The sequence below is a fragment of the Girardinichthys multiradiatus genome, chromosome 15 (assembly GCF_021462225.1).
Source record: "Girardinichthys multiradiatus isolate DD_20200921_A chromosome 15, DD_fGirMul_XY1, whole genome shotgun sequence".
NCBI lineage: Eukaryota > Metazoa > Chordata > Actinopteri > Cyprinodontiformes > Goodeidae > Girardinichthys > Girardinichthys multiradiatus.
In genome coordinates this window covers 22,493,482-22,513,772 of record NC_061808.1, presented here as the reverse complement: position 1 = coordinate 22,513,772, position 20,291 = coordinate 22,493,482, and the positions used below count along the sequence as shown (strand labels likewise).

The window sequence follows — 20,291 nt, the reverse complement described above, 5'->3', positions numbered from 1 at the left end:
TAGCTGTCATTAATCTTAAAAAGTGATATTGGAGAAATGTTTCATGCAATAAATATGTGGTGCCCGCATATTATTATCTTACCGCTAATGCACTAATGTGGAGAGTGGAGAGGATTATTAGATGGAGGATGCATACGATTGTGAGAGAAACTGTGAGGGTCACAATAGGATTAACAGGAAGTGGTGGACAAGAACAGCCCGTTCTTTGTGAGTAAATAGATTGCTGCATTTCGCTGCATGCGGCCAATGTGTGTGTGTGTGTGTTTGTGTGTGTGTGTGTGTGCGTGTGTGTGTGTGTTTGTTAAAGGTTTACTGGGCCCGTAAGTCACAGTCCAAAGGGACCCTCTGGCCTCCTGCCACATAAACATGCATACATTAAGAGGCCCTTGGATGATACAGAAACCCTTGTGGTTTCAGGATGGAATCACATGCTCCGTTTCCTGTCCTAAAGTGATTGCCAAAGTTGGAATCTCCTATTTCACAAACTTATTTTTAATGTAGCTTTGAGCAGAAGTAATAACTAACTTGTGCTCTGTGTCACACACTGTAGAAAGAAATCCTCCGTAAAATGACCCCAAGATAAGGAGCCCCAGGAGGAAAGAAATGCCTGAAGGAATTTCAATTTTCGTACCATACTGAATTTCACACCCTATCTTTCAAAGTCAGGGCTGAACAAGAACGTAATTAATTTCATAGATTATCCCTTAAACAAGGTGGAAAATTGCATCTGAATTCCTATCAAGTAGCCGTATGGTATATTTTCTCTGGCTTGTTTGCCTGGGTTTACTCTGACACAGAAAAAACAACATGGAAATTGGGTCCTCCCCTACGTGCAGCATAATAGGTCTTTGGGTTCAGCTTCATTTAGTTGTTTTAACCGTTGTTTCTGGGTATTTTATTTCGGTTGTTTTTTTCTGGGAGGATGCGGACTTAAGACTAAACACACGAGAACTTCACTGCACCTTTACAGCAAGATAATTTGTGTAAATGTAAATAAAACTATTCTATTCTATTTCCAGTACCTTTTTAATGTAAGTAAGACAATCTATTTCCAGATGCAAGTTTCCTGTACCTTTAAAACTCAGCAGTTGTCCATTATGAATCTCTCTAGAATCCCCTCCACAATTGCTATTTGTAAGTTTGATCCTTCTGTGTTTAGATGCACAGAATAGAGAGAAATGGGTTATCTTCTTGTATTGGTAACAGTTATTTGCATCACAGCAATTAGCAAATTCCAGTTTGGCAACTTCCAACTGCACTGTTTAATAAGTGCGTAAGGTTGGAACTGAATGTGGGAATGAAGCCTACTTGATTTCAACGTGTCCTAGTTGCAAGATGGAAATGCAGTGGGATTTGCTAAAAAAGATGGTGCTAATTACTGTTAGCAATACAAGCTGACATCTTCTTTACCATTTTATGTGTTCAAACAAAAAGTGAAGAAGTTCAGAATGAGGCTGTACATAACCACATGTGCGACTACCTTTATGTGACTGAAACTGTAAGACAATAATTTATCTTTTAATTCCTGCAACTTTTATTACATTTTAAACCATCGGCAGCTATATTAGATACTGGACTCGGTGTGGAACTGGGAACTTTGAATTTCCAAGTCAAACCTTTGACTTCGGCAAACAGTCCTTTGGATTTTCCAACTGAAAACTCAAATTTCTGGGAGCAATGCAAACACAAGACTAGAAGGGTCTCCACTGGGGTGTGACATCATTCCCATAGGAGGGTTTCAACTTCTTTAGTACATTAAAAACAGTGCAAAGTGCAACGAGATGAAATCTGCTCTAAAAGTGTATTTGTTTTTGTATTCCATTAAAAAAGACACAGCTTCAGCAGAATATATTTATTCCATGTTTGATCGTTTTCTGAAGACAGAAAAGCAGTGAGGTACACATTTAGGCAATGCATCACCATCAGAGAATCAGAAAACACACTGAAACACCAGTGTTGCCACTAATTTCATGTTGCAATCTGTGAAGGCGTGAAAACCACTTAGCAGCATAGTTTTTCCATTCCACATTCAACAAACATATTTTCCACTTTTAAATTAACCAACTCATGAAATACAGGTGGGTAACGAGTACAGCATGCTGTTGATTATTTTCAAATGCATTTCAGGAGAAACCCAGGAAAAGAAGATGAGGAACAAAAAATAACTATCTGAAACTACTTTAAATGATGTAGTTAGAGTTTTTCACAAAGCCAGACACTAATAGATCAATACAGAGCACTCATATATTTATTGTGGCACAAACGTTTTTTTCTTTTTGCTGTTTTCTGGGCAGCATGATCATGATAGAATAAGAAACAAGAGTACAAAAAAGTAAAAAAAAAAAAGGTGTAGCCATAAGGTCTCTTTTCCAAACCTTTTCCAACGAGAAGGAATGCAGTTAGCCTCTGTAAGTACAGTTCAGCCTATACTTGTTTACACCTCTGTGCCCAGGCAGATTTAGGTTTTCTTTTAATTTTATCAACTTTTTCTTCTGAAGTGCCATAGTCAGAGTCTAAACTTCAATTTGATAAAGAATCTGGGGAGGAAGCTAGAGATTAGGGTGATGGCAAGGAGGCCTTCTGAACTCAAAGCCTTGGACCGCATCATCAGAGATAATTATGAAAATACCAGTGGAAACCTGCAAAAACCTGGTGAACAATTATAAGGGTTTTATGGGTGTCATAAGGATTTATCCATTAATTGAAAATGGTGGAAATATCTTGACACGCTATTTTATTTATTAAAATGCTGATTAAAACAGATTTTTTTCCCTTCAAAACCGACAGTTTCATCATCTTTGAGAGATTTTGGTCTTAATTCCAATCAGAAGCAAAGTTCTTAATTAAATAAAAATAATTTTCAATCCAAATCTGCAAGGGGTATGAACAATTTTGGGCTTAACTTATTAAGTTCACAACAGAAACAGAGAAATGTGAAAGAAACAACATTAGAAAGTGTCGAGACTTACCTTTAGTTATTATGATGACACCTTTACTCCTAATACAACTTTTAAGGATTTTCAGGCTAAATTAGAATTGGATCTAACATGGTTGTTTCATCACAAAATGGACCAATCAGAACCTATGAAAAGCAATAAACATTGGCAATGCTAAAGTCAGAAACACTGTTAAGTATATTCTTTATGTTTCTCTCAGTTAAATACATGACACAGAAAGTAAGGTCTACCAGCGTGAGCAACGTTAAAAACGGGTTGAATTATGGTTTGAACAGAATTAGCAAACACTGGTTCATTTAGGCTGTTTTTGGACCATTTTCAGAATAATCCACTGGAAAATTCCCAACTCAGTAGCTTGTGAGATAATAAATGAATATACAAATGTTAACACTGATACATGTGTTCATATAGATACATACATACAACGACCAAGACAAATCTACAGAGAAATTCAACATTCAAACAAAACATAGATTGTTATTGTCACAGTATCAGAACATGTTAATGAGATTCAGAATGGGTTATAAATCACAAAAAATACCTTAATGGGTTTGCTCTAATCCATATTTTCCTAATTCAATTTAAAAAATGGCTGATCCAGGGGGCTTCAGTAAATTGTAGCATTAAATAGAACTTGATTCATTTGGGCCATTGTTGCCTTCGGGTCTTCCTCTGCCTTCCACTAAACCTTCTTAATTATTTATGTCAGCTTTAAACTAAGACCAGACAATTCATTCATGTCTGCAGAACTAAAAATAACACAGGACCTGACAGAACAAGGACTGCGTGTGAAATGCTGTACTTCAGTTTGATCTAATATTGCTAAGTAAAGGAAAAATTGGCATTTTTCTCCATGTTATATTTTCTGTATTCCAGTACTTATTTTTTATTCATTACCTATTAACTGTACTTATGGATTTAACATCTACTCTATCCTACTATCTGTTTTAGATGTTTTGTAAAGATCTAATAAATGCTTTCTGGGGTGCCCAATTTTGTCATATTGTTTGACAACATGTTTGACAAATATTAAATAGAATTTGCTAATAATTTGTTAATATTAATCAGTTTTCATTTGATGGAACTTGTAATGCTTTGAATGAAGACTTCAGACTTTGAAATGACAGAAACAACAGGACTGGATGACGGAGATCTCAGATTTTTATGTGGAAGTCCTCTAGTATGTTTTCTTGGAGGATGAATCTAATCTTCTATTTACTCGACTATTTTCCTCTTGGAAGGAGGCACCAGGTGTGCGGGCAGCTCCGAGGGCAGCTCATGTCCTTCCAGTTTCACCTTAATCAGGTGATTAGCCAACGCAAACTCCTCATCATCAAGCATCCCATCCTTATCGATATCTGCCAGCTTCCAGATCTTTCCCAGCACTGTATTGGGCAGTTTCGACTTCACCATCTCCTTCTTTGCATTGGCCCCAGTCACCTTTCCATTGACGGGAGAGAGGGTGTAGAAAATCTCATCGTATACAGGTTTGTCGCGGGCGACCACCCACTCGGCTTCATCGATTCCTTCGCCGGCTCCCTCCCCGTATCCATGCCCAAATGGACCGTCCACAGTGCCGTCGAATGCGCCGCCCTTCACCACTGGGTTGGGCTTTCGGGTTTCTTCTTGGCGAACCAAGACCATCAAGCTAGCAATGTCATTGGCCAACATGTCATCGACAGCCTCCAGAAGTTTGGGTTTGAGAGGGTGGAACTTGTTGAGGTCCTGAGCTTGGAGCTGGTCCTGGAAAACAAAATCAAGTTGAGATAATTTAGTAATCGAAACTCCATCTATACATCTCAAATACTCAGTTGCTCTTCTATTTACCTGCATCTTCTTCAGGTTAGGAAAATCTCCAGGCGATATCTGATGTTCTCTCTCGATGCACTTGTAAATATCTCCCAGACTCGCAATCAGCTCTTTCTTCTTGTTCTCCCTCCCAAAAACAGAAGGCATCTCTTTCTTCAGAGAGCTGATGATGTAGGCATGGACCTGTGAATGGAGAAGGAAAAATCAGGACTTCCACAGGGATAATTCAGACCTGTCCCCATTTAATGTTTTGCCACTAGACATGATTTGAGTTCACACAATTTCAGAGACGTAAAACTAAATTTTAGCGACAGGGTGATTCACAACGAGCTTTTTAGTGAAAACTTAGTATATCAGCTTTTTGAAAATACATCTTTATTTTTACTCTATCTTAAAGATATGGTTTTCAGATAGTGTTCATCTGCTGTAGATACTTTGTCAAAGCCTGACATTTCTTCCCCTGTCCACTTTCCTATTTTTCTGGGTAAACAGTTTAGTATGTTGTCATGGTTAGAGTCAAGAACTGAACAGAAAAGGAGAGGAAAAGCAGCAAAAGTCCAAAGAAAGTTTGGTACCACAACCTTTAAAACAGGTTGTGGTACTCTTGGCAGTTTGGGAAGGAACTACGTCTGAAATCTGCATTTCCATGAAGCTTAGCTATTTGGTGTGCTCTAAACTTTACTAAAAGACAAATATCCAGACTTGATAAAAGACAGTAGACCAACACCAGCAGATGAAATGGCTCCCTAGTCATCACTAACTATGGAAACTTTACTCTGGACTTCAAGCAGCTTGGATTATCTGCCTCTCCACTCTCCCTCCAGATGCTGTGACCAAACTTTACTTTCATCCTTTTTGTTTGAGGCAATGGTTGTTTCATCTCAAAATGGACCAATCAGAACCTATGAAAAGCAATAAACATTGGCAATGCTAAAGTTAGAAACACTGTTAAGTATATTCTTTATGTTTCTCTCAGTTAAATACATGACACAAAAAGTAACGTCTACCAGCGTGAGCAACGTTAAAAACGGGTTGAATTATGGTGTGAACAGAATTAGCAAACACTGGTTCATTTAGGCTGTTTTTGGACCATTTTCAGAATAATCCACAGGAAAATTCCCAACTTAGTAGCTTGTGAGATAATAAATGAATATACATTATATAATTGTATATAATGTACAGTATACAGTATATACAAGTATATACTTTCATCCTTTTTGTTTGATGCAATAATTACATTTTATGTAAATTATAATCTTGGGTTTTTATTAGATTAAGCCACAATAATCAAAATTAACAGAAATAAAACATTTAAAATAAACTTTTTGAAAATACTACCTGTAAGTTTAGCTATAACATATGACCTGTTTTATGATTTACCTAAACCTTATTGGCATAGAAATAGTCAGAGTTAATAAAATCCATGAGTTTAGGACAGATCTCCACTTCATTTACAGTCATTACCCAGCTAATTTTAATCATATAACAGTCATAAAAAAGACAAGCCACCATAAAAGAATGAATGAAATGTTCCATCTGCTTCTCAGTGCTATGCTTTCAGCTGCCAAGGTTTTGGTTATGATTTCAAACCTTTGTAATGGACAATCCATTATTTTGCTGGAATCACAGCTTGTTCTCACTCAACATTCCTGAAACTAGTTTAGTCACCCAGTAAATCTTTCAGGTTTGTTTTTATTCTTCCACAAACTATTGCGTCAGTGTTTGGAGATTAATATTATGAAATGTTTATAAAAATCTAGCAAAAAGAAAAACCCATATTTGTTGAGTTGCTGTGCTGATACATGTGCATTTTCCTGCATCCGCCTCATGTCCTTGAAAACACATAAACACACCCATCAGCTGTGGAACAGGAAAATGTCCATCAACCCTGATAAATCTGTGTGTCTGAGTGTACTCCCTCTACGTTTCCTCAAGCTACAACGTGAGGTGGACTGTCACCCTTCCTACCTGACTTCCTGTTCGGAAAGGAAGTGGGATATAATTCACTCAGAGCCAAAACATGACATTTGTCCAGCACTATTGGTCCTGCTACAGTGATAAATGTTCCCTGTCAAGGTTAACAGTCGTGGGAGAGATGGGGAGAACAAATAGGAAACACATGCACATGATGTTGACATTCAGATATGTCATTTGAGGTCCCATTAATCTAGCTCAGTGTCACAAGGTCTGGAAGGAAATGCTGCAGATCTATACCATCTCCATGGACCTTTTCCAGTCACGCCTTACCTTGGCTAGTCTCGCTCTCTTGATCAAATCGTTGAGTTTTCTAAGTGCTGCATTTCGGGGTAAAGACTGAATATCCTTAAATAAGTCCTGCTCCTCTGCTTCAAACAGCTTCCTGTTGTCAGGGATCAGCAGCGGGTGAGACCAAAATGAGCCGATATAGACACGGATCACCTGTAAATAAGAAAGACAGAAGATATCAACAGAGGTTTGTATTAAGCTAAAGTATTTAAAACGTTCTACATTTTGTCACGTTACAACCACAAACTTTGATTAATCTTTTTGAGATTTTCTGTGATAGACCAACACAAAGTTGTGTAAAAATGTGAAGTGGGAAGAAGAGGACTAATGATATTTTTTACAAAGAACAATCTGAGAAATGTGGCCTGCATTTGTATTCAGCCTCCTTCACTCATGCCCAAAATAAAATCCAGTGCAACCAAATGTCTTCAGAAGTAACCTGAGCATAATTTAACCTCAGCGTAAGTTCAGCTGTTCTGTGAAGGCCTTCGGGGTTTGTTAGAGTTCATTAGTGAACAAACAGCAACACCCCAGAGAGGTCAGAGAGGTGGCCATGGAGTAGTTTAAAGCAGGGATTGGTTGTAAAACCATCCTGAGCTTTGAACAACTCACAGCGCACTGTTCAGTCCATCATCCAAACATCTGAAAGCATCCAGCACAACTGCAAACCCACCAAGAGATGACCATACACCAAAACTAGTAGTCCAAGTAAGGTAGAGCATTAATCCGAAGCCTCTTTCACAAAACTTTTCCGTCCTCAGCATGAAAACACGATCTGCTTCTGAGCTGCTTCTGGCCATTCATAAATCACAACTGGAACTGGCATTATCCCACTCGACTGAGAGCTCTCAGAAATGCAGCAGGCAGTATGTTGTGTGACACATATGTCAGCACTAAGTGTAAAATCTGCCTCCCAATAACAGTTTTCAAAAGCATGATGGCAGACAAACTCAGTGTACCGATCCTGTTGTTTATTATATATCTTACCCTCTGGAGGCACAAACCACAAGTCATCACTCTGCCCCAATAAAAGTCCACCGATGTGGGCCTGTGGCTACTTCACTTGGCCAGTCAGGAGGTGAAACCTAGGGGGGCTGACTTCTACCCCCTTCACCACATTGGTCCTTTCACAAAACACATCACCAAGGGGGGAAAATCTGTTGACAAGACAACTATTAATTGCACAATCTATATCGCAGCTCGTTATAGGGTAGGCCAAGACAAAAAAAGTCCTGTTTGCACTTTGCTACAAACCACGTGGGGAACACAGGCTTACATGCATGCAAAACACTGTGTGGCAAATTGACACTGCACACTACACAGTTAAACATGATGGAGGGAGCACCATGCTGTTTGTCAGCTGGGACAGGGAATCTGGTTCGAAGATGTATAGAGGGAAACACAGGAAAATCCAAGAAGAAAACCTGCTAGAAGCTTCAAAAGACTAGAGGTTCACCATAAAGCAAGACACTGACCCTAAACATGTAACCAGAGCATTGGTTTATATCCAAGCATATTGATGGCAGAACCACCCACTTACACCTAAATCCAACTTTGAATCTTTAGCGAGACTTGCTGCTCACAGTCGCTGTCCAAATAATCCGACTTTCACAAAATGGCAAAACGTTCAAGCAGTATGAACGCTTTTGCTCAAAACGCTACTCAATATAAACGGTAGCTTAAAGAAATCATGTAAATAAGGTCAAAAGCACAACACAAATTAAATACATGTTTCTCTTCATTTATATCAATTTAAGTGAAATAAAATCAAGTATGTGCAACATGCCACTGCTTCTCAAGTGTTTTTTTTTCACTGCATCAAACTTTGCACCCTTTCCACCATGATGTCAGAATGTAAAAGGTGTGCATAATGTGAATGGCATGCCAAAAACGTTGCCCCAACTTTGTACCTCAGGGGTATTGACTATCTTGCCCAGGGACCACATCAGGGCACCGTACACTCTCATCAACTGCTGGGTCTCGATCTGGTCTGCCTTGTTCAGCACAACTCTGGAGAAAACAACAGAAGGCAAAGTCAAACATGCTACTCGTGAAAATGTCAGAGGAAGGATCATTTAGGCTTGCACCACAACAACAAAATAAACATGGTTAATATACATTTGTATGACAAAATACCTGAATTTTCCATACTCTCTCTCTCTCTTTTTTTTAACAATATTCTGAGCATTTGATTGCAAAATAGTAATCTGGAATTGGAACCTGTTTTAGTAGCTGGGTCTTATTACCTGTAGGATATACAAATACTAAAACAACACGAGGCTAGAACTGAGTTTTGCATCTGGACCAATTTAAATGAGCTCCATTTGCAACTCTTGGACTTGTCATTTAAGGAAATTAGTACCCTAGAAAAAAATGCAGCTTCTTTGAGGAACAGTTTGTTAAACTTAGAACATTTATTTTGTTGGAATTCCAACAAATAGATGTTTTAGTGCTTTTTTTTGGCATTTCAGACAAAAGGTCCAGATTTTTGAATGAGCAAGTCAAAAACTCAAAAACAAAAATGCTGATGCATAAAATGTTAAAATCAAGGTGTGAGTTTGCAAATGAAAGATCAAAGGTGTGAAGTTATTATAAGTCGTTTTGAAAAATCACTGCATTTATTTGTTTCCCCTTTACAAAATAAAAGAAGCAAAAGAGTGTGGAAAATGAAAATTGTGGCCATATTCAATTTTTTATATTTATCCGAAATTTGAAAAGCAAATTCCATACTTTTCCAGACACATAGAAACATTAATTTAAAAGTCTTAATATACACCTGATCTTGTCTTCATGGTTCTTTAAGGCCTTTATCACGTCCGAGAACTCGTCAGAGATGTCCAGCTTGTGGGCATCGAACAGTAATATGATCCTGTCCACACGCTCTGCAAACCACTCGAGGACAGCAGCAAAGTCATAGCCTAAGAGGAAGAGGAGACGAAATGAAACAAAAGAAGTAAATACAAAAAATTAAAGGGAAACGGGAAACTTGGGTATTAGATCACCCTTTAAACCTATAGCATACAAAAACAGTTAAATAAGTAGTTCAAACTGTTACTATTTTAATAACATTGTTTTTGTCCTTCAAACATGCATAGCAAGTTTAGTTTTTATCCTAACTCTCAACATATAATGAAAAAAAAGGAAACTTCAGTCAGTTTGAGCAAAAAGTCCCCAGAGAAATTATAGCGGCTGCAGATCACAGCGGAGCCAAAAGAAATTAGACCAATATTAAAACATGTTGAGAGAAGTGAATGCTATTTGCTCATAAAGGTCGTGCCCTCAAGGTTAAACACCAAAGGAGCTTTTTTGGCATCAAAAATGACCAGTTTTTGGTTTTAGAATGGGAGCTAGAGAAGATTTACCGGTAAATGCCTTCTTGGTTAAAGCCACCACACAGTTCTCTACTATAAAATGATCACTGAGAGAAACACAGCTGACTTCTGACCTATGACAAGGACAAACCTAAGGCTTACCTGGAGGAATTGCATGATACCAGAGTAAAACAAAGGACAAAGAATATTAGAACGAGGGATTAGTGAGGTGAAATTTCCACTCAACACATAAGGACATTTAGTACATTAAAGGTTAATGAGTTACACTACAAATTATCATTAGCCACAGCAACCTGGAGGCTGTTTGTCAGATTCCAGCATACATTAGCTGTTTAAAAGCTTCTTTTTGAAACACTTTTGTTAAAATAGAAAAAAAACATACACATCTAGAAGCTTTGTGTGCATTCAAACCAAAATATATTTTTCCATCTACTTACAAATTAGATTTTGGTGGAAGAAAATCCCTAATATCCATTTATTACTTCAACACTTCCAGTAAAAAGAGAGTTTTTAATCTACAATAGTTAGGAATGATTAACTAGCTGGTGTTTGAAGAATAATGTAGATGGAGCTAAGGACTTCCACCAAGAATTACAACATTAAATCTGAGATTGTTTTAACAGATCCATGTTGAATTTGTGGTAATTCCTCTTTCAGAGAAAGCAGGAGGTTAGCTGAGGTAGCGAAGCCAACGTCTTCAGGAACCTGCTTAAATGGAGCTGGTAGAAGACACACTGCTGCTTGAGAAAACAAGATCTGAGCAACATATGAGAATAAAATGTTCTTCACCCTGGAAACGTCTCACACATTGGGGCAAAACTGCTGGACCTTTTAAGATCCGGTTTTAACACTGAAAGGGCTCAATGTTCCTCAGCCTGCTAACGCAAACAACCAAAAATGTAACTTTTTTTTGCTGTTACTGTATGTAAAACTCTGGACAATGAAAACCAGCTGACACTAAAGATGGAAGCACACAAATACAGACGACTAATTCTGTGGAGACACTTCAGTTGTTTTTTTTTTTACAAAGCTATATTATCTGCAAATGATACACTTAAGCTGGAAATTTTAGGAAGTTAAAGGTCACAATAGAATTGGAAATAATGGTTTGATTAAAGTACACTACACTGCCAAAAGTATTCGCTCAGAATCACTGAATTCAGATGTTCTAATCACCTTCATGCTCATGTGTTTAAAATGTAGCACCTATGCAAGCAGACTGCTTCCACAAACATTTGTGAAAGAATCTGCAGTGAGATCGGCTGTTACATTTCCTCACTACACTATCAACTGTTGGTGGTATTAGAGGAAATGATTGGGAACGACAACAACTCAGCCACGAAGGTCGCAACCTCTGTTCAGAGTCAACAGCTGCAGACCTCCAGACTTCACTTAGCCTTCAAACTAGCACAGAGAGCCTCATGGAATGGGTTTTCAATGGCAGAGCAGCGGCCTCCATCCAAGGTGAATGAAATGTAATGAAAAAGAGTCAAAACATATATACAGTTGTTTTCCGTAACAGCAGAGAGATCTTGCTAGTACATTTTTTTTCACAAAGTCATGTGACAAGACTGGTGAAGAACATGTAAGAACCCATGCACTTTCAAAAATCCAACGATTTTTGACTCCCAGATTTAGTGTATAATCTACTTTACCTCCATAAGGACATCTACGCAGAGAGCTATAGCCTGACAACTCCTCATCTAGACACGCACACACAGATAAATAAAAGCATGCTGTGATAAAACAATACAAACGGTTGAAAAAAGAAACAAGGTGAAATACAACAAACAGACGCATAAAGAGGTGAAACGCATAAACACATAACTGATGAGTAATAAATAAATTGGCACGGTTGGTGTGGAGGAAAAATAAAATAGACATGAGAACAAACACGTTTTCAGTCCCGAGAGAAAGCACAGCTGTGCTGATTCAGTTTCACTTACTGTAAAAAAAAAAAAAAGGCATAAAAAACTACTACCACACCTAAAAAACATTCTGTTGGTATTCACAAATCACTCATTCTGAGTCGTTTCTCAACAGAAGAGCTGGAGATGTTAACACAGATGAAAAACTATTTTCCACATTCGTGCTCTGAGGAAACCCCAGATCCAAGCATCTAACTCCACCCCAGCTGTGAAGAAATCTGCTAAAATCTACAGATCTCACTGGTTCGGAATTAATTGGGTAAAAATAACTATGTATTTCATCATTATGATGTGCTTTGACAGGCAACTGTATAGCATGCATGCATTATTAAGATGGTTCAACACAATCTAAAGCAGAACAGTAACGGTTAGAGTAAAAGTGCTTCAAATTACTTGTCCTGTCATCCTAAAACTAACAAAATCAAGCGTCTGCTTTTAAGAGAAAGAGGTAGGCAGAGGAGGACCAAGTCTTCTTTCATAAAATAATTTAAAGAAGGGAAGGCCGTGGGAGTATTTTACTGTTCTGTTTAAATGTCTCAGCTCTTTTCTAAATGTTGCTGGTTGGTATAGCAATGCCATTATGGAGCTCAGGGAATGCCAACCATGCCACACACCAAACACACATTTCTTCCAGTAACAAAGCCCTTTGCTCCAGAACATATTCTCACTATGTCGTCTCTCCACTTCAGTTTACAGGTTCATTCTTATCAGAATGTGGAGAAAAGGTTTAGTTCTAATCTACACACATCATTTTTTGTTTTCATTTGATAATGCGGAACTAAAAAGCATCAAAGCAGCTAAAAAGGTTGTATGTTGTATTGTATGTACAGTGCTGTGAAGATCTATTTGCCTCTTTACAAATTTCTCTGCTGAAATGGACAGGTTACACCACCTTGGGGAAATGTGGTCCAGTTCAACAGGGTGAGCCTGCCGGTTGTATCAATCTATTAAATCAGCTGACTCGTCAGTCCGCTCTACCTTCACCAAGAATGGACTGAACCTTAAGATTTTGCTTTAGTTGTGCAACAGCATCAAAGATGGCACGTTCCAGGTCTCGTAGTTGTTTGAAAATATTCTGATCATGATCAGCTGATTTGCCAGATCAGCTGCTGAGGCATTCATACAGCATAGGTCTGACTAGCTTGTTAGGATCCTACCATTCCATGGACAGCATTACTTCTCCAAACAGTTCACAGTGATATGACAATTATCTAAAATATCTTCAAAGGACCTCAGTTAAAAAATCTGAACTAACCATTTAAGGTGATTCTTAGTATGAAAGTATGTCATCTACAAAGAAAAACATTTTCTGTTGACAATTATTTAAAATCTAAGTCTAAACCACATGTAACTGCTTGTTTTTCTTGGTAATTAAAGGATTTTTGCCTGTGCTGGACAGTCAGCTGTAAAGGGACACATGTGGGGACAGAGTCATGTGTGATGGGCAACACAGCAGAGTGGTTGTGAAGGAATTATGGGCGTTGAAGCCGTGGTCTACTATGTTTAAGCATTTAACTCCAGACAATTTCAGCATGTGTGACTGTGCTTTCATCTGCAACTCTGTTTGCCATTTAGAAAGTATTTGGGAAGGAAAAAGGTATTAAGTCACATTTTTCCTGTGAATAAATTGTTGCAGGCCTGCAGAGTAAAAAGTGTGTGTGTGCCAAGAGTGGATATATAGCAAATCTTTTTGTCTCTGCTTCCTGCTCTTTGAAATGAAATAATCCTCCTGAAAGCAACAGCTAAAATAAACACACAGACACAAGTGCCCAAAGGAAATGCTGACACTGAGTTTCAGAGATCAGTGGGACTGTGAGCCTGCAGCTGAGCAGGTCCAATAAACTCACAAACACACGCACGCACACACACACACACACACACACACACACACATAGGAATATATACAAGTGTGAGAGTGACAGGTGTGCGTCTTACCCCGACTTATTCTCTGTTTTTCTCCAGACAGAATTCCTGGCGTGTCGATCACACTAATGCTTTCCAGCACAGGGTTAGGTAGCTGGGCGCACACGAACCTACACACAGACAGAGAAGAAGAGACAGGGACGTTAGACCAAATCAGAACAGAAGTGTAAAGTGTTCTTGTAACAAACTATTCCACACTGGGACACCTCTACCTCTCCTATCCTTTCTCCTCTTTCTCAGCTCATCTTTGTGTGTTTGCTCAGCTGGATAAATATGAACATGTTAGGGGTCATCCTCACAGCAATTCCCCCTAATCCTAACTCATCGTTTTTCAGCACTAGAATATCTGCAACAGTACATCTGCAAAAAAGTACAGTGTTTTTTAGAAGGATGGCTGTGCAAGGACCGCTGGCTCTGCAGCTCACTCACTGGCACAAGCAGCTCCCCATTTATACAGAAAAGCCTGAGCCATAGGAAGAGGGAAATTCAATCACGCAGGAATGTTGAGCGCTGGTGTGGATTCTCATTTGTTCTCTCTTTGCCGCGGCAGTATTTCCCTCCAAGTTTGAACATTTCACCTTCGTTTAACATTTTGTTAAGATGTCAGACAACACCTGCTAACATTAATCTGCAACCTCACTGCATGTAGACGTGTGTTTGGTGAATCTGAGCATTTACCTGTTCAGGAAAGCGTTTCCAAACGCGTTCAACTTTCTGAAGGGTTTCTTGGGGTCGACAACCAAAGCGTTCCCAGGGATGACTCCTTCGGTGTCGCCGTGCATCACTGCGATGAAAGAATCCGTGGTGGGCTCTGGGCCAATCCGCATTCCAGGAAAATCCTGCTCCAGCAGGTAGCTGCAGGAGAAATTGAAGGTCATGGTGCTAAACTACATAAGATAAGGGATTTCTTTGAACAACCCAACAGTGTGTAAAGCTAAATCAACCATATGTATAGGCTTTCCATTGTGTGGGAATAAGATTCCAAGAAAATGCTACCAGAAACCAAGAACTCTTGTGTGGGACAAGGCAAGTTTATTTGCTTTTATCCACATTGACTTAAAACGCAAAGTGCATTTCAAATTTCACTCTGACAAGCAGGCATCAGCTTATAAATATCACAAACACTGTAAAGCTGCTGTCACACTGTTTCCTATGTTGCCATGTACGCTGATATAATAAAAAATGGGTGTTAACTAGAAGTGAAGGGTATTAATGGAACATCAAATCCTGTCACATCTTATATATGTTGCTTTTGATGAGATTCCATCACAAATAGTGCATGTGTATTGGGATCAAGGCTGCGTTCTGTTGCGTCAGGACAGGGTAGCTCACCTTTGCTGTGACAACACAGTCTCGTTTTTATTTTTTACTTTTTTCTGGGAATTAAATTTAAATGTTCTGTGAGCGCACCCAAGTGGTCAGATAAATATTAGCAGAACTAACCAGAAAGTAGGGCAAGATGTCAGCTTCACTTTCAGTGTGAAGCTTCTAACATGCCAAGGCGAATGAATCTTCGTCAGTGCAAACAGCACAGAGCAGCATCGGATTAAGTAATGTTATTACGTTATTGCTACAATATTTGATACACAGTTGCTGTAGCCACTGTGCACTTGTGCAGTATACAAGGCACGTGAGAGCGGCGGTACTCAGGCTCGAGAATCTTTCTAATACATCCCCAAAAAAAGTGATTGAACTGTGTGTGCTAAAGTGTTGAATGCGTTATTTTCCTACGGCATCATCGGTTCCTATCCCTATATGAAAGGTAGATATGCAAAAGTGTGATAAGGGTATAAAAACTAGTGACAGCCAAGTTTTTAAATTATTTTATGTACTTAAACATTTCATGTTTCATATCTATACGATTGAACTCTTAATTGTTTTATTACATCACACTTTGAACACGTAGAGCTATTTTGTGCAGTCTTTTGCAATTATAACAATATTAACAGACCTTTAGGAAAGATTTAGGCAATTTAAAGCAGAAGGGTTACATTTTTCAAGTGCAAACTAGGATGCATGGAATTTTTCCTTAAAGATTGTCTCCCTAAACAAACACTTGCCAGAGGGGCCAGTGGTGTCTGGTAGAGCCATCTCTATGCATACATGCCTGGGTAATGTGAATCCTCCTTTCTATGAGTAGGTTGTGCAACATATATATAAATCCTTGGTGCAGCTACAGGATGATGCATGATTTGCAAGCTCACACATGTACAATATCTGTGTGTGTCGTTATGACATGTCATTCCAGATTACCTCAGCTTGAATTCTGCATTGGAACAAACTAATTATTTGAAGATTCACAGCAGCATGCTTGATCAAATCCACAAATAAATCATACATCATGAGGTTTAAAGCGAAAAGGCTTTCAGTCACAGTTAAACTCAGAAGATGACTTGGCTGTTTTGGCTTTTTGACGCCCTGCAGGTTATATCAATAATTCCAGCCTAGCAATGAGATTCACTGGCCTTATTTATGAACTGCAGACCCAGGAGGTATATTACTGCATGACAATATGACCGTTCAGCCTCGAAGAAAACAACATTGGTTTTGTAAGAGACCTGAGCCATGAAGTGAAAGAGGTGTTACAGGAGCAAGAGCTTAGATCGAGCATTACTAAGCAGTTTGTACATTCTGCACTGCGCTGTTAAAATGCTGGTGGTGAGGGGGTCAGGCAGCTGACCAGGGGTGTTGCCATCGGAGGCCGAGAGGGAAAGAGAGAAAGAATCAGACCTTTATGAGGAAGATGAGAGAGCAGGGACGTCTCCATGTCTTGTAGCAGGAAGTCACTAACAGCCTCATCTCTCTGGCTTTCAAAGCCTTAACTTACTAATTACCCAGTGTTCTCTCTGCAAGTGAGCGTCTGTGTAACTGTGTGTGCAGAAGCTTCTCGGCTTAAAAGAGGCTCAACACCACGCTGCTAATATTGCTCAGCATTACACATTAATTGTGGGAATAGTTCAGGTCATATGCTTTGATACGAAGATGTAGCCGAAGCAAAAACTAAGACTAAGAATAAACTTTCATTTGAAAAAAATACATCAAAAAATTATTTCAAAGAAAACCAAGAGCATGCATCTAGGTTAAAAACTAAGACAGTTACAGCATTTTAAACACCAAAATTCTAGGATTTGTTGAAGTATTGAAGTCTTTTCTATGTTTTCTTTTTTTTTTTTTTTTTTAGATGCAGCCATGAAACTACCTGCAAATGTTCTTAATCGCTCTACCGTTTTTAAGGGTTAAAAACAAGTTGTAATACTTTTATTTATCCGAAAGGTCATTCCAGGGCATTGCAACCCTAAACAAGAATCAGGTACCCTGCTTGTATTCTTTTGCAAAGTACATATAATTGTGTTTGTGTGTTTTCCTGCTATGGACTGGCGACCTGTCCAGGGTGTACCCCGCCTCTCGCCCATAGACTGCTGGAGATATGCACCAGCTTCCCCGTGACCCACTATGGAAGAAGCGGTAGAAAATGACTGACTGACTGACATATAATTGTTATAGTCTGATATGAAGATAAAAGTATTCCCCAATTTGTAATGGACAGCGATTTGTCTGAGAAAATAGTGTATAGGTATATTAAATCTGATTTTTAGGAATAAAGGTTGATAAAACTAATATACTACTTGGTTGATTAAAAAAAATGTATGTGACTTTTGTAAAGTCTAATGCAGGTTTGTCAACAAAACCGACAGTATGCCCCAGCAATATTGCTAACAGGAATGAAAGAATATAAACAAATTATATTCTTGGTCCATTTCCTTTACTTTATTGCCTTGGATTCTCCAAAACCTCAACACACAACAGTAAATAAAACGCCTGCTGCAAAATCACCAATCCAACCATTGGAGCCAGAAGCTGCAGACTCATTAAGAATACCGTACCATTAACAGCATAACATTGATAGCAGAACTTCAACTTAAACAGGAATGCTTTTAATCTGGATTTGATGTTAGTGTATTTTAGGAAATTATTGCCTTTTCTCAAAAGAAAATCTATCCCAGATCAAATGGCTTTAGTGTGTTATAGTCATAAAAAAATACTGGAATCAGCAGCTCAGACCTACCAAAGACAACAACTGGATCGTCAAATTCAATAAAACACCGATTTGACATGTTTTATACCAAAACATTTGATCACAGTTGTTCTGAATAAGTAAGTACATTTATCATAAGCAGGTTTTTCACTGCGCTGTACATTAGCATAGAGATAAGATGCAAGGAAAGAATGCTGTGCCATGCATGTTTCCAGATGCAACACATTTGTGTGTGTGTGGGTGTTAAATACTCTTTTTGTAGAGTACATAAAGCTTTCAGAGGTGTGGCTTGCCACAGACTCTTTTTTATGCTGCTCTTTGTGCTATTTTAATTGGTCAATGTTTCATTTGTGATTTTCACCAGTCTGGTTTGTAAACAGGAGTCTGTTTGGGTGGGTCCGCCTCTCCGTTTTATCTTTCTGGTTCCCCTGTCATACACATTTCTGTTGTGTTTCATCTTTCAATCTAACTAAATCTAACAAACTGTGGCTGTAGTCTTACCGTATGAAGCTCGTCTTTCCAGTGGAGTACTGCCCCACAAGTAAGACCATTGGCTTGTTGTCAAAGTCAGCATCCTCCAGGGCCGGAGAGTGAAACTCATGGAACTTGTAGGCCTCCTCCAGTGGCAGTAGTTTGGTTTTGTAGAGTTTTTTCAGTCCATCGCTGACCGTCTGAAAGACTTCTGGCTCCTTCTTCCTCCGGTCATCGGTTCCAAGCCAGCTGAACATTGCTGAAGTTTACCCACTGTTGGACTAGTTCACCAACTTTAGGTGGAAAAATGTCAAAAATAAAAACAATATCGAGATCAGCGTGACACAGGTCAGCTCGTTCGGCTTTTTACTGAGCAGAAAGTTCAGAAATGTTGATACAACCTCAAGAAATTAGGCATAAAGTGAGATATTTCTGTATGTAAGCTGAAACATTGCCAGAAGCTAAGGTCTAAAATAGTTTTGCTTTTTTTATAGAAACTAAGTTGGCCAAACTTATGTTACAAATAAATCTTGATTATATAATTTGGAGGTTATTTTATTATGGGCTTATTTCCACTACTAATATCAATCAAATAGCAATAACTATTAATATAGATTCAAACGCACTCCCTAATCGGGCTCATTGGTTCTTCCAGCTCCAGGCCATTAACGCTACCCAGCACTGCTTTGAATCTGTTTGTTTTTGTTTACTAATCTGCATCAGTAAACAAACCCGCTTGAGAAAAGCGCAGTTATTCTGCTCAGACAGCGCACCGTTACCGCTATTCCGTATGACCCAGTCGTCAACAGTCCCAGAAGTGATGCACCGAGCAGCTGTCAATGCGCATCCAACGTTATTGTTCAGCCTCTCCTGCTCCTACAAAACCACCCGAACCTCGAGGGTTCGCAAGTATTTCTGCAGCTTCCGAGCCAAAAACTAAAAGCGAACTGTTTCAGCTAGCGCTACGCGTTATTTTCTGCCACGGCGCAGAACTGAGTGGGGCAGCAGCTGATATCCTGCAGCCCAATTTAAATGCCGAGTGACGGAGACAAGAGAAACCTGACCCCCGGCAGCGCGAAGCTCGACCCACCGCGGTCCCGCCCAGTGATGATGCGGAGCAGCCGCCCCGGACGACGCCATGTTGGATGGGGAAGAGACGGAGGGATAGAGGAGCATAGCGCCACCTAAATGTAACAGTTGAATATGAAGATTATAATCGAGCACCTGCTATTATTTGTTATTATAAAACATGACGTCAAAAAGTGTCTATATATCAATTCCCTTTTTATGCAGTTTTTTTTTAAAGGAGCAACATAAAGCTGTGGGTCCAAGCTTGCGTTCACTTGGGATAAGGCAGGTCGTTGTAAGATATAATCAAACACATCTCTCCAGCACAGAAAGTAGTTACTGTCTGGCCTAAACGTCACTAGAAATCGCTTTTGATGTCCTCTTTAATTTGCGTAGTTTGTCATGTGCGTGTGCATAATTGTAATTGATGTTGTATGATAGGAAAATAACAGCATGGGAGAGACAAATAGTGTGTGAAACATATTTAATATAATTAAAAATA

At 39.0% G+C, this 20,291-nt stretch overlaps 1 protein-coding gene across 3 annotated transcripts; it reads right to left on the bottom strand.

The window, feature by feature from the left end:
- Nucleotides 1–1,837: 1,837 nt before the first annotated feature.
- On the bottom strand, nucleotides 1,838–20,067 carry ehd3 (EH-domain containing 3). Of its 3 annotated transcripts, none has more exons than XM_047388552.1 (9): nucleotides 19,501–20,067; nucleotides 18,752–19,014; nucleotides 14,893–15,069; nucleotides 14,227–14,324; nucleotides 9,808–9,949; nucleotides 8,942–9,041; nucleotides 7,014–7,184; nucleotides 4,785–4,949; nucleotides 1,838–4,700 (listed from the first exon to the last, which is right to left on the bottom strand). In XM_047388552.1, the coding sequence occupies exons 2-9, from the start codon at nucleotides 18,976–18,978 to the stop codon at nucleotides 4,173–4,175; spliced, it is 1,608 nt and encodes a 535-aa protein (XP_047244508.1). In that variant the 5' UTR covers nucleotides 18,979–19,014; nucleotides 19,501–20,067; the 3' UTR covers nucleotides 1,838–4,172. The 3 variants fall into 3 exon arrangements, with proteins under 3 accessions (XP_047244508.1, XP_047244507.1, XP_047244506.1); XM_047388551.1 differs by having other exon boundaries at nucleotides 19,495–20,066; XM_047388550.1 differs by having other exon boundaries at nucleotides 18,752–20,066.
- Nucleotides 20,068–20,291: the final 224 nt, after the last annotated feature.